We start from the raw sequence: 14,279 nt of genomic DNA, 5'->3' as shown, positions 1-14,279 counted from the left end.
TGGCGATTTGGCTTATGTGTAATTTTAATCGAGATGTATTTTAACCCGTTATTATATGATGTTTTTAGATTGTACTATTATCATTGAATCCTTGCTGTAAGCCGCTCTGAGTCCCTCTACGGAGGTTGAGAAGACCGGGATATAAAAGTTTTAAATAAGTAAATAAATAAATCCAGAACTCCCATGACCAATAGAAAATACTGGAGGGGTTTGGGGGAAAATAGACCCTGACATTTGATAACTACAGTTGCTTGGTTTATAGTTCACCGGCCATCAAAAAGCATTCTGAGCTCCACCAACAACTGAACTGAACCAAACTTGGCATACACAACTCCCATGAGCAACAGAAAATACTGGAGAGGTTTGGGGAAAATAGACCCTGAAATATGGGAATTACAGTTGTGTGGATTTATAGTTCACCAGCCATCAAAGAGCATCCTGAGCTCCACCAACAACCAAACTTGGCATACACAACTCCCATGAACAACAGAAAATACTGGAGAGGTTTGGGGAAAATAGACCCTGAAATATGGGAATTACAGTTGTGTGGATTTATAGTTCACCAGCCATCAAAGAGCATCCTGAGCTCCACCAACAACCAAACTTGGCATACACAACTCCCATGAGCAACAGAAAATACTGGAGAGGTTTGGGGAAAATAGACCCTGAAATATGGGAATTACAGTTGTGTGGATTTATAGTTCACCAGTCATCAAAGAGCATTCTGAGCTCCACCAACAACCAAACTTGGCATACACAACTCCCATGAACAACAGAAAATACTGGAGAGGTTTGGGGAAAATAGACCCTGAAATATGGGAATTACAGTTGTGTGGATTTATAGTTCACCAGTCATCAAAGAGCATTCTGAGCTCCACCAACAACCAAACTTGGCATACACAACTCCCATGAGCAACAGAAAATACTGGAGAGGTTTGGGGAAAATAGACCCTGAAATATGGGAATTACAGTTGTGTGGATTTATAGTTCACCAGCCATCAAAGAGCATCCTGAGCTCCACCAACAACCAAACTTGGCATACACAACTCCCATGAGCAACAGAAAATACTGGAGAGGTTTGGGGAAAATAGACCCTGAAATATGGAAATTACAGTTGTGTGGATTTATAGTTCACCAGTCATCAAAGAGCATTCTGAGCTCCACCAACAACCAAACTTGGCATACACAACTCCCATGAACAACAGAAAATACTGGAGAGGTTTGGGGAAAATAGACCCTGAAATATGGGAATTACAGTTGTGTGGATTTATAGTTCACCAGCCATCAAAGAGCATCCTGAGCTTCACCAACAACTGAACTGAACCAAACTTGGCATACACAACTCCCATGAACAACAGAAAATACTGGAGAGGTTTGGGGAAAATAGACCCTGAAATATGGGAATTACAGTTGTGTGGATTTATAGTTCACCAGCCATCAAAGAGCATCCTGAGCTCCACCAACAACCAAACTTGGCATACACAACTCCCATGAACAACAGAAAATACTGGAGAGGTTTGGGGAAAATAGACCCTGAAATATGGGAATTACAGTTGTGTGGATTTATAGTTCACCAGCCATCAAAGAGCATCCTGAGCTTCACCAACAACTGAACTGAACCAAACTTGGCATACACAACTCCCATGAACAACAGAAAATACTGGAGAGGTTTGGGGAAAATAGAGCCTGAAATATGGGAATTACAGTTGTGTGGATTTATAGTTCACCAGCCATCAAAGAGCATCCTGAGCTCCACCAACAACTGAACTGAACCAAACTTGGCATACACAACTCCCATGAACAACAGAAAATACTGGAGAGGTTTGGGGAAAATATGTTAGAAGTATTGTAAAATGTGCAAAATTATATTGTTCATTGTATGTATTTGGTTATATTTGTGCCTTTAATTGCTGAAATGCTTGTGGTTTGGGTTTGGTCAATTGGGTGCAGGTGGATCTCATTGCTGCTGTTATAATGGTTTGCATCTGCCTGCAGTCTTTAGGTCTTGGTCTTGGATTTGGTTGGAGGTTTTTGTTTAGGGTCTGATGTCTGATTTCTGAGTTTCCACTATGAAGCTATAATAAAGTAAGCTTCTGCTGTAGAATTGTTATTTTTTATTTGATATTATAACTCTGCTGACAGGTTATGGGCCCAGAACGCTGCATAATCCATGTGTCTGAGGTGATGTTTGTTTTTGAAATATGTGGTGGAACATTAAGAAGTTTTTTGAAGGCATTTTTGAGTCTTCTGCTCCTGGCTGCTTTGGTGAGCAGCGAGGTTTAAAGTGATAGCTTGCTGCTGAACACTAAACCTTGGAAGATTTGCCTTCAGAGAAATCAAGAAGATTTATGGCTTGCTATGTTGGAGAATTTGCCTTCTATGTGCCTGAGCAGCAAGGGCCAACTATGTTGCTTTCCTGTCTTGCCTTGCACAAAAGGTTTTTTCAGCAAATGTTTCTGAAGCCAAAAGAAGAAGCAAACAGTTTGTGAGTCAGACCCTGTGTTTGAATTCCAGAGAATTACTGCAAAGTTTTGAAAGATATTGGACTGCTAGAAGCCAATTTTACTTGAAGAAGTGAATATAAATTGGCTGGGCTGAAACCCGGGTATACTGGGGGTCCTTTCTTTTTTGGTGCAGTAAGTATTTGTTTCTGGAACTTTGGGACTTTAAAGTGAAATACCAAAATGGCTTTGCCGCCTCTTCAAGTTGGTTCACTCCCTTTTGATAAACTATCTGATAGTAACTGGCTCAGTTGGAGCATCAGATTTAAAGCTTATCTTGTTTCCCAGAATTTATGGGACATAATTGAGAATTTGCCAGCTCAACTAACTCCTGCGGATCAACAAAAAGATGAAAGAGCTTTGGCGCTTCTTCAGTTGTCTGTGTCAGATTCTTTGTTGGTTCACATTCATAATATTCCTCATGCACAAACTGCGTGGAATCTGTTTAAAGATATGTTTCAAAGACAATCAAGTGGTTCAAAGATAATTCTTATGCGACAGCTGTTTAACCTCAAACATGAGGAGGGCACTCCAGTTCAAACTCATGTTACAAAAGTTGTGGCTCTTTTTTCGGAATTGAGAGCAAGAGACATTATTTTTCCCCCTGAGCAACAAGCGTTAATCTTGATGGGATCTCTATCTCGCCCTTTTTATGCGTTTATGGACTCTCTTCATGGAATTCCAGACAGGGATCTTACGATACCTTTTATTTCGGGGAAAATTATGGAATTTGAAGCTCAACGCAAATTGAGAAGTTTTGCTCCTATGCAGAAGAGTTCAAGTTCTGGGACTGCTTCTAATGACACTGCTTGTGTTGCTAAGCCAAAGTCACAAGTTGTGTGCTTTAAATGTAAAAAGAAAGGGCATTATGCTAAGAATTGCAAACAGAATCCAGGACAATGGAGAAACAAGCAAGTGGAGAGACCTAGTTCTTCAAAGGACTTACAGCATGCTTTCCTGGTGACCTCTAAGAAGGATACAATGAACTCTTTCATTATTGACTCAGGCTGTTCTCAGCATTTGGTAAAAACTATAGAACGGTTGACAAATGTGAGAGACTCTGATATAAACTTTATTTCTTTGGCAGATGATAGAAAAGTTAAAGTATTTTCTTGTGGTGATCTTTATATTGACAGTCTGAAATGTACTCTTGAGAATGTGTACTATGTACCAGAAATTATGTATAATATTCTCAGTGTCAACAAACTTTTGGATGAAGGTTTTGAGGTGTCTTTAAAGAAAGAAAAGTCTATGCTAATTGATCTTCAAGGTAATGAAGTGCAACTGAGACAAGAAAAGGGATTTTTTGTTTTAAAGTCTGCTACAAATGTGTCTGCTTGCATTAAGCAGATACCTGATAATCCCAGGCCATTACACGACAAATGTATTCATGAATTTCACAGGAAAATGGGTCATTTGTCATGGCAGTATCTAAGACAGACAGCTGAGTTGTGTGAGATTCCTATTCAAGGATGTAAGAATTTTCTAGATTGTGAAATTTGTGCAGCAGAAAATCTTAAGAAAGCTCCTATAGCAAAATACAGTGCTAGAGTTTCAAAAAGGGTCTTAGAGCTTGTCCATATTGATGTATCTGGTCCTCATCCTACTTCTGTAGGCGGGTCGAAATATTTTTTGATTTTGGTAGATGATTTTTCACGGTTGAAGTTCACCTTCTTTCTAAGAACTAAAGGTGAAGTTTTTCAAAGAATTTCTGCTTGGCTGAAGCTAATGCAAACACAGTTTCCTGAGTACCCAGTACAAGCTTTTCAGAGTGATCGTGGTGCTGAGTTTATGTCCAAACAAATGCAAAATTTGCTTGAAAAGTTTGGCATAGTTCACAGGTTAACAAATCCTTACTCACCCAGTGAAAATGGGGTTGCAGAAAGGTGGATAGGTGTTGTAAAGGTTGTGGCTAGAAAAATGTTAAGAGATGCTAGTTTATCTGATGGATTGTGGGCTGAAGCCGTGGCAAACGCCACCTTTGTGCTCAATCGTTCTTTTTGCAAAAGTGTCAATAGTATTCCTTATGTGTTGTTTTTTGGAAAAACTCCTGATTTGAGTTCAATCAGAGTTTTTGGAAGTGACTCATATGTCTTAATTCCTTCTCAACAAAGACATAAAAAGGATTCTATTTGGAAGAAATTGAAATATCTAGGCCCTGCTTCTGAGTCAAAAGGTTGGAGATTTTGGTGTGGTAATAATAGGGTGTTAGTTTCTAAAAATGTGAAGTTCCAACAACACAGTGGTTGGGAAAGGATTCATTCAAATAAGGAAGTGTTTCTGCCTTTCAATACTACTCAAATGCACACACCACTAACCACACAGCCAACTACACAGCAAGTTTCACAGCGGCCTGCTACACAAGTGCAATCAGTTTCACAACAGACTGCACAGCAAAATATACAACCAAGCACATCTCAAGATACACAGTTTGGAACACGAGTGCAAGTGAAGCAAGAATCTGTTTCTAGTCAGTTACAAGGCAGTAGTCCTGTAATTAAAAGGACAGAACCTCAGAAGAGAAAAGCTGAAGCTGAATCTTCTAGTTCAGAAAGTACTAGCTCTAGTAATTCAGAAACTGATGAGACTGATGGAGGAGATAGTACTAGGACCATTCCCAGGCGCAGTTCTAGGACAACTAAGGGTATTCCTCCAAAGAGATACCATTGTGAAGTTGTGAAAATACAAGAACATGACTGGTCTGAACCTCAAAGTTATAAAGAGATGTTGAAAAGAGATGAGACTGAGAGAAATCTTTGGTTAAAAGCAATGCAAAGTGAATTTGATTCTTTGAAAGATTTGCAAGTCATGGAGAAGTCTAAAACAGTTGACAATGTAAAGGTTCTAAGTTGTCGTTGGGTTTATAGACGTAAACAAACAAAGGATGGTGGTTTTTTGTACAAAGCCAGGTTAGTTGCTAGAGGTTTTGAACAGATATATGGAGAAAATTTTAATGAGATATTTAGCCCCACAGTGTCTGGGGAAGCACTAAAAATAACCCTTGCAATTGCCAGTAATAGGAATGTAAAAGTCAAACATTTTGATGTGAATACTGCGTATCTTCATGCAGACTTGGAGGAGAAAGTTTATATATCTGCTATCCCAGGTTTTGAATCTGACCTTCCTGAAGGGACTTATCTTCTTAAGAAAAGTCTTTATGGTCTTAAACAAAGTGCACGTAATTGGAACCTACATTTAGACAAAGTGTTGACAAAGTTGAATTTTGTTGCCAATAGTTTTGATCCTTGTTTGTACTCAAAAGGAAGTGGAGACACACAAATGTTTATTGTAATTTATGTGGATGATGTGTTATGTATTGGATCTGAGGAACAAATTCAGGAAGTATTTCAGAATTTGAGCAAAGTATTGAAAATCAAAAATCTTGGAGATGTTAATAGATATCTTGGCATAAATATTGCCAGAAATGAAAGTGGTTTTGAATTAAACCAAACTGACAAGATTTATGATCTTTTGAGAAGAACCAGAATGGAAAATGCAAACACTGTTAATACACCCATGGCTCTTCAGTTTTTACAACATGTAGATGGAGAAGTGTTTGATAACAATTTCATTTATCGTTCAGTTATTGGCTCTTTATTGTACATTGCAAACAACACAAGGCCTGACATTTCTTTTTCTGTTGGTATCCTAAGTCAAAGGATTCAAAATCCCTCACATACAGACTGGGCTGGAGTAAAAAGAGTTCTGAGATATTTAAAACAAACTGCTGAAAAAGTTTTCAGAATTTGTCCAGATGACAAAAAGTCTTTAGAAATACATTGCGATAGTTCTTTCGCAAATCTAAAGGAAAATAAATCTGTTACTGGATTTGTAATAAAATACGCAAATACACCAGTGTGCTGGAAGAGCAGAAAACAGAACATTGTGGCATTAAGTACTGGAGAAGCTGAATTCTCAGCGTTGTCTGATGCTTTGACATCAGCAGAATGGCTAGAATCTTTGATTAAAAGTCTGAACATTGATTTAGAATTGCCAATACAAGTTTATGTTGATTCTCAAACCTGCATCGCTTTGGGTAAAAGTCAAAATATGAAAACGAAGTCTAGATACATTAATGTTAGATATTCAAATGTGCAACAATTTGTTAAGGACAAAAGAATTGTTCTCAATTATGTTCCTTCAGTTGAAAATGTTGCAGATATTTTGACGAAACCTCTTACTTGTGAAAAACATAACCAGTTTTGTGAAAAATTGAATTTATGAATGTATAAATATGAACTAATATAATTTTGTGGAGGAGTGTTAGAAGTATTGTAAAATGTGCAAAATTATATTGTTCATTGTATGTATTTGGTTATATTTGTGCCTTTAATTGCTGAAATGCTTGTGGTTTGGGTTTGGTCAATTGGGTGCAGGTGGATCTCATTGCTGCTGTTATAATGGTTTGCATCTGCCTGCAGTCTTTAGGTCTTGGTCTTGGATTTGGTTGGAGGTTTTTGTTTAGGGTCTGATGTCTGATTTCTGAGTTTCCACTATGAAGCTATAATAAAGTAAGCTTCTGCTGTAGAATTGTTATTTTTTATTTGATATTATAACTCTGCTGACAAAATAGACCCTGAAATATGGGAATTACAGTTGTGTGGATTTATAGTTCACCAGCCATCAAAGAGCATCCTGAGCTCCACCAACAACCAAACTTGGCATACACAACTCCCATGAGCAACAGAAAATACTGGAGAGGTTTGGGGAAAATAGACCCTGAAATATGGGAATTACAGTTCTGTGGATTTATAGTTCACCAGCCATCAAAGAGCAATCTGAGCTCCACCAACAATCAAACTTGGCATACACAACTCCCATGAGCAACAGAAAATACTGGAGAGGTTTGGGGAAAATAGACCCTGAAATATGGGAATTACAGTTGTGTGGATTTATAGTTCACCAGCCATCAAAGAGCATTCTGAGCTCCACCAACAACTGAACTGAACCAAACTTGGCATACACAACTCCCATGAACAACAGAAAATACTGGAGAGGTTTGGGGAAAAACTACCAAGCTGGCAAACTTTGTGTTTTGTCTGTCTGTCTGTCTATTTGTTAAAAAATGCAACACAACTGTTTGGTCTGCTCCTGACACGATAAATAAATAAAACCACTTTAATTACCGTGACTCAATGCTATGGAATCATGGGAACCTTCTTTGCCAAACAGAGGGTGCTGGCTCTTCACCAAACTACAAATCCCAGGATTCTATAGCATTGAGGCATGATAATGGTGTCAAACTGCATAAATTCTGTAGTGTGGCTTCACTCAAAGGCTCAAAGAAACAGGAAGAGAAACTCCCAATCTATTATTGGGTGAAATATCAATTCAGTAATTATTAATAATAATGTGTATTTATAACCGTGACAATATATTGCCTCGACCTTGACCAAGCCAAGCAAAAAATAAAAGGATACACTAGATTTGTTGTCGAAGGCTTTCATGGCCGGAAACACTGGGTTGCTGTAAGTTTTTCGGGCTGTATGGCCGTGTTCCAGAAGCATTCTCTCCTGACGTTTCGCCTGCATCTATGACAGGCATCCTCAGAGGTTGTCAGAACTCACAACTTCTGAGGATACTTTCCATAAATGCAGGCGAAATGTAAGGAGAGGATACACTAGAATTGTTTGTTGGGAGAAAAAGAGACATTCGCTCCAATATCTTTTTGCGGCCACTTGAGGAAGAAGGGGAAAAAATGCACGTGGCCCCTTTAAGCAGAGCCCGTCTACCTTTCCCTTTTTACCTGCTTTTTTGGAATGCCACCCCGATTGCCTGGCGGGAGGGGACACCCAGCACTTCTTCCTGGTAAAAAAGGTAAAGGTTGTCCTCTGACATTAAGTCCAGTCATGTCCGACTCTGGGGCGTGGTGCTCATCTCCATTTCTAAGCCAAAGAGCCAGCATTGTCCGTAGACATTTCCAAGGTCCTGTGGCCACTGGCATGACTCCATGCAGAGGCAGCCCTAGGTAATTTTCAACGGTAAGCAAACAGTATTTTGGTGCCCCCCCCCCCCCCAACCAATCATTGATATATATTTTCTGTTTGTCGTGGGAGTTCTGTGTGCCATATTTGGTTCAATTCCATCATTGGTGGAGTTCAGAATGCCCTTTGATTTAGGTGAACTATACATCCCAGTAACTACATTTGCCGCACTTGCTCCCTTGCCTGGCCTGCTTTGGGTCCGGAGGCGTGCCTGAAGACCCCGGCGTGTGCACCAAAAGTCACCTCTTCTCCTGACTTTTTCCTCAGCCATTGGGACCGAGAGAGAGAGAGAGAAAGAGAGAGAGAGAGGTGGAGATGCCCACCTTTCCTGAAGGTAGGCGCAAAAACAAAGGAGGGAGCGAAGGTGGGAGATACCTCCAGCCAGAGGGACTCTCTCTCTCTCTCTCTCTCTCTCTCTCTTGGTCCCAATGGCTGAAGAGAAAGTCAGGAGAAGAGGCGACTTTTGGTGCACACGCTGGGGTCTTCAGACATGCTTCCGGACCCGAAGTGGGCCAGGCACGGCGGCTCCGCCCCTTGGCCCACTTGTGGATTGGGGAGAGGAGAGGAGGCGGGTGGAGTGCCGGGGGATCGGAAAAGGAAGCCGGTCATGGGGAAGGGGTCGAACGCGGAGAACGATGGAGCGCCGGCTCTGCTCGCGCACCCGGTGGCTGGGTGGAGTAGGAACGAGAGGGGCTAGGCGAGGCTCAAGGGGCCTCTCCCCTTTGGGAAGAGGATCGCCTGGCAGCGAGGCAAGAAAACCGAGGCTCCTTCTGGACTGCTAGAGCTGTTGTGAGCTGAGGGGGCGCTCCTCAAGTGGCGGTCGAGAGGCATTTACAGAAGCGCCTCTACACCCCTGGCAAAAAAAAGTGTTCTGTGACCGCTTACTTTGCGTAATGGACGAGCCGCCCCTGACTCCATGGAATGCCATTACCTTCCCACAGGAAATGTCCTGCTCCTATTTTATCTCATTTAAGTCTTTTAATTGTTTTTATCTTGTATATGCGGCCCGTCCATTATCGTTATCATGATTGTGTTTATTAGAATGTTATTTTATGACTGTTATTTTATGTTATTTTATGACTGCATTTTTTAATGTTATTTTGATGATGTTATTTGTGGTTTATGTTTGATTTTATTGCTGTAATATGTTGGCCCCATGTAAGCCACTCCGAGTCCCCACCGGGGAGATGGTGGCAGGATATAAATAAAAATTATTATTATTATTATTATGTAGTCTTATAGTGATATCCAAAAATTTCTTCCCCCAGGTGTTAAGTGATTTGCTTGTGTTTACCCATAAGTGATTAAAGTTTGTTTGCGTAATGTTGTTTAATTTTTTTTTAGAATTTATACTCCTAGATATTTTAGCTCCTTTCCCCCCAATTTCTCACCTATAATGTTGTGGGTAGTTTTTCGTTCTTTCCATATTAGATTCTTATGGAGAATTTCTGATTTCCCAAAGTTAATTGTGAGCCCCGAAATTTCTCCAAAATCCTTAATTATTTTGACTATTGAGCTTAGTAACTCCTTCACCTTGCTTAAAATTACAATGGCATCCTCTGCATAAAGATTGATTTTGATTTCCTCTTTAGCAGCCTGATATCCTTTGATGGTTTGCTCCTTTCCAATTAAACTTGCGAATGGTTCAATGGCCAGCATGACAATCGTATTGAACCCTCGGAAGGATTGCCACAGGGAGCTTGCTTTCTGCTGCTCCAGAAAGGAGGACCTCCACTTGTGGATTCAAACAACAAGACAGAGGAATCAACCAAATCTTAGGCTGAACTTCTGGAATGGCCCTCTTTGGGATCAGATGATATGGGTGTCCAGAGAAGCAAAATGCTTTTCCAAAACAGCCCCAAGTCAAGAACAGCTAAAAACCTGAACAAAGCTCGAAACTAAGAAGCAAATAGTCAAAGAAATGAGTCCAAAGACAAGTCAAGTGTTACTGGAAGCCATTTCATCTGCCATTTCCCTGTTGCAAAACATTTTATTAATTTTGTCCCAGCTCTTTGGATGTCTCTCCTGTATGTAGTCTGTGATGGTTCAAAAGTTAAGAACCTTAACTAAAACATTTCCCACATGCTTGGCATTTGTATGTTTTTTAGTCTGCGTATATTCTCTAGTGCTTGTTATGGAATGATGTCTAAATAAAACATTTACAATACTTCTAGATCTTTTAAGCTTTCTGTCTTTGTGTAGTTTTCTGTGGGTGTGGGGAAAGTAAAACATTTCTCACACTCCTGGCATTTCTAAGGCTTCTGTCCTGTGTGGAGTCTTTTGTGCCTCACCAAATGTGAACTGCGACCAAAACATTTCCCACACTCCTGGCATTGGTATGGCTTCTCTCCTGTGTGGAGTGTTTTGTGGCTCACCAAGGCTGAAATTTGAGCAAAACATTTCCCACACTCCTGGCATTGGTATGGCTTCTCTCCTGTGTGGGCACTTTTGTGCTTCAGCAAGTTTGAACTTTGAGAAAAACATTTCCCACACTCCTGGCATTGGTATGGCTTCTCTCCTGTGTGGATTCTTTTGTGCCTCACCAAGGCTGAACTGTGACCAAAACATTTCCCACACTCCTGGCATTGGTATGGCTTCTCTCCTGTGTGGAGTGTTTTGTGGCTCACCAAGGCTGAAATTTGAGCAAAACATTTCCCACACTCCTGGCATTGGTATGGCTTCTCTCCTGTGTGGACTCTTTTGTGCCTCACCAAATGTGAACTGCGAGCAAAGCATTTCCCACACTCCTGGCATTGGTATGGTTTCTCTCCTGTGTGGGCACTTTTATGTTTCACCAAGTGTGAACGGTCAGCAAAACATTTCCCACACTCCTGGCATTGGTATGGCTTCTCTCCTGTGTGGGCACTTTTGTGCTTCAGCAAGTGTGAACTTTGAGAAAAACATTTCCCACACTCCTGGCATTGGTATGGCTTCTCTCCTGTGTGGACTCTTTTGTGCCTCACCAAGTTTGAACTTTGAGAAAAACATTTTCCACACTCCTGGCATTGGTATGGCTTCTCTCCTGTGTGGGATCTCCCATGGTCTATAAGTTGTGTATTCTGAGTAAAACATTTACCACACTTCTGGCACTTGTACCCTTCCTTTCCTGTGTGAAGCTTTTTGTGCCTCATCAGTTGTGAACTGGAAGGAAAACACTTTCCACACTCCTGGCATCTATATGGTTCCTGTCCTGTGTGAAATCGCTCATGTTTCAAGTGTGAACTCTGCATCAAAGATGTCCCACACTCTTGGCTTATGATATTGTCAGTTCCTTGAAAGATTTCTTCTTGGCTCCAATGTGGCAATTCGTAATCAGCAATACATTTTGCTGATATTCTCCATTTACAATGGCTTCTTCCAGCACTGAGTGTCTTGTGAAGTCTAAGTCCCATATTTTGCGTAAAACATTGTCCACACACATTGCATTTGTAGGGCCTTTCTCTGGCAGAATCTCCATTTTCACTCTGAGTTTCCTGGTGTCTAGGAAGGTCCCCATTGTGTCCCAAATGCGTCCTGTGTTTGGTGCACACAGTGCTCTTCTTGCAGTTATCTGCTGGGAAGAAGAAGGGCAGAAACAATCATTCCTCAGCGTGAGTGATGAAGACTTAGAGGAAGTGGGATAAGGAGTGGATTGAAAGGATTCCTAAAACAGCCTAGACATGGAGGTAGAGAAGAGAGAACTGTTGTTGTTTCCCCTCCCCTTGTTCAGTCAAGATGGACCCTGTGTGACTGCCTGGAGCCTCGAAGAGAGAGATGAGTGACACATGCTCCAGGGGCTCCCTGTTGCTCAGCCCAGTCCAGGTTTGTATTCTGTCTCCTTCTCTCGGGGGGAATGGATGCCTTTTCCCTTCACATCCAAAGGCTTTGTTTAAGACTTTCCCTTCTTCCCTCCTTTTTATTTCTCTCTTCAACCTCCAGTTCTCTCTTCCCATCTTCAGATAAGGTTGGGTTTTTCTACTCCAACGTAGAAGGTCCCAGACCGAATTCTGGAGGGCTGCAGAGATGGTTCTGCTTTGACCATCAACTACTAAATGGGATTCTGACAGGTTTTTGGAAGTTTGCTGTCAATGTGAGTTCCAAAGGGATAGATTTGCCTGAAAAAGTTGGAAATATGCAAGATAGTGACTGTGGAGAAAAAGAGGGAAACAACGATGAAGGCCGAGAAGGGAGAAAAAAAGGAAAGTCTGCAGGACTCAGCCAGAGATAGTGGCGAACGGACCATTGGAAAGAGAGGGGCCTAGAGTGGGATTACTGCTAGATGCCTCTCCCAGGGCACAAACCACCCCGAGTCCCCGTCATTCACAATCACAGAACATGGAACACATTATATTACAAGTCGCCATAATGCGGATGACTGAGGTCGGGGGCTGTTTGTGTGCTGGGAGAGGCAACGCAGAAAGAGAGCTTAGCCGTCAGACATGCAAAGGCCAGCCTGCCTGGTTGGGAGGAAAAACTCAGCTGAATACCACACCGGTAAAAAGATGTATAGCTGCATATGCGTATCTGAAGCCAGGGAAGTTTGTTCTTTTTGAGGATCCATTCTCTGGCCCCTCTCTCCAGCCAGAGAATCTGCTTCCTCCCTCTCCCAGCCTTCATCTGCTTCCTGTCTCTCCCAGCCTCTCTCCCACACACACACTTACAGAGTGATGAAGTAGTGACTGAACTGGGGTGATTACTCTTGATGGGTTTTCGGGGGGGGGGGGGGGGCTCTTGCTGAGAGGGAGTGTGGTGCGCTTGGAATCGGCTCTAGTTATGGAAGTCTTCCCATTGGAGTGTGAATTGGTGCCAACACCACTGTGACTCAGGCACCAAGTCCATGTGACACTTCTGTCCTATATTTCCAACCAAAGCCCTGCCTTGAGAACTCTCAGAGATTGGGATGATGGAGGATCCTGCTCCCACCAGAGAGCTGCTGACTGGGATGCTGCATTTTGAAACAGAAATCCCCAGGAATGAGGGGGCCTTACCAAGAGAGTCCACCATCCCATGAATCTCCTCCATGATCTGCATGTGCAAGGCTTTCTTATCAGGATCCAGGAGAACCCACTCCTCCAGGGGGAAATGGACAGCCACCTCCTCAAAGGCGATTGGGGCCTGGCGGGAAAAGAAAGAAAAATCCTTCTCACCTGAGACTTGTATACCTGTGCATCTCACTGCTGGCTCATGTCCAACTTGTGGTCTACTAACACTCCAAGATCCTTTTCACAAGTATTGTTGTCGAGCCAGATGTTACCCACTATGTATCTTTGCATTGCGTATTTCCTACATTCATCTTTGTTGAAATTAATTTTTAGTTTTCAACCAGCTCTCTAACACGTTAAGGCCATTTTGAATTCTGATCCTGTCTTCTGGAGTATTATCTATCCCTCCTCATTTGGTGTCATCTGCAAACATGATAAGCACGCCCTCTGAACCTTCATCCAAGGTTCAATAAGAAAGGTGTGGAACAGCACTGGGCCCAGGACAGAACCCCCAAAAGAGCCCTGCAGCACTCGTCCCTTCTTTCCAGGATGAAGAGGAACCGCTGGTGAGCACCCCTTGTCCATTCTGGAAGACATAGACACTCTTTGCCTCCTCCACTCTGGTCTGACTTCTCCCGTTCTCCGAGAGTTCTCAAAGATTGTTGCCAGTGGTTCTGAAATTTCTTCTGCGAGTTCCTTCAGGACTCTTGGGTGTCATTCCTGTGGCCCTGGAGACCTGAATTCATTTTTTGTGCCCAGCTATTCCTGGACGACTTCTTTATCTATTTGGGGTTGCATTTCCCCTATGACGCCAACTGCTCCATCTTGCTCAA

At 42.0% G+C, this 14,279-nt stretch overlaps 1 protein-coding gene across 1 annotated transcript; it reads right to left on the bottom strand.

The window, feature by feature from the left end:
- Positions 1 to 10,684: 10,684 nt before the first annotated feature.
- LOC137096317 (zinc finger protein 726-like) lies at positions 10,685 to 13,576 on the bottom strand. The gene is made up of 2 exons (XM_067465462.1): positions 13,453 to 13,576; positions 10,685 to 12,038 (listed from the first exon to the last, which is right to left on the bottom strand). Exons 1-2 carry the CDS (start codon positions 13,493 to 13,495, stop codon positions 10,738 to 10,740), a joined length of 1,344 nt encoding a protein of 447 aa, XP_067321563.1. The 5' UTR covers positions 13,496 to 13,576; the 3' UTR covers positions 10,685 to 10,737.
- Positions 13,577 to 14,279: the final 703 nt, after the last annotated feature.

This window comes from Anolis sagrei, chromosome 2 (genome assembly GCF_037176765.1).
Source record: "Anolis sagrei isolate rAnoSag1 chromosome 2, rAnoSag1.mat, whole genome shotgun sequence".
Classification (NCBI taxonomy): Eukaryota; Metazoa; Chordata; class Lepidosauria; order Squamata; family Dactyloidae; genus Anolis; species Anolis sagrei.
Note: the sequence above shows the minus strand (reverse complement) of the source record. Positions and strands in the feature narration are given on the sequence as shown.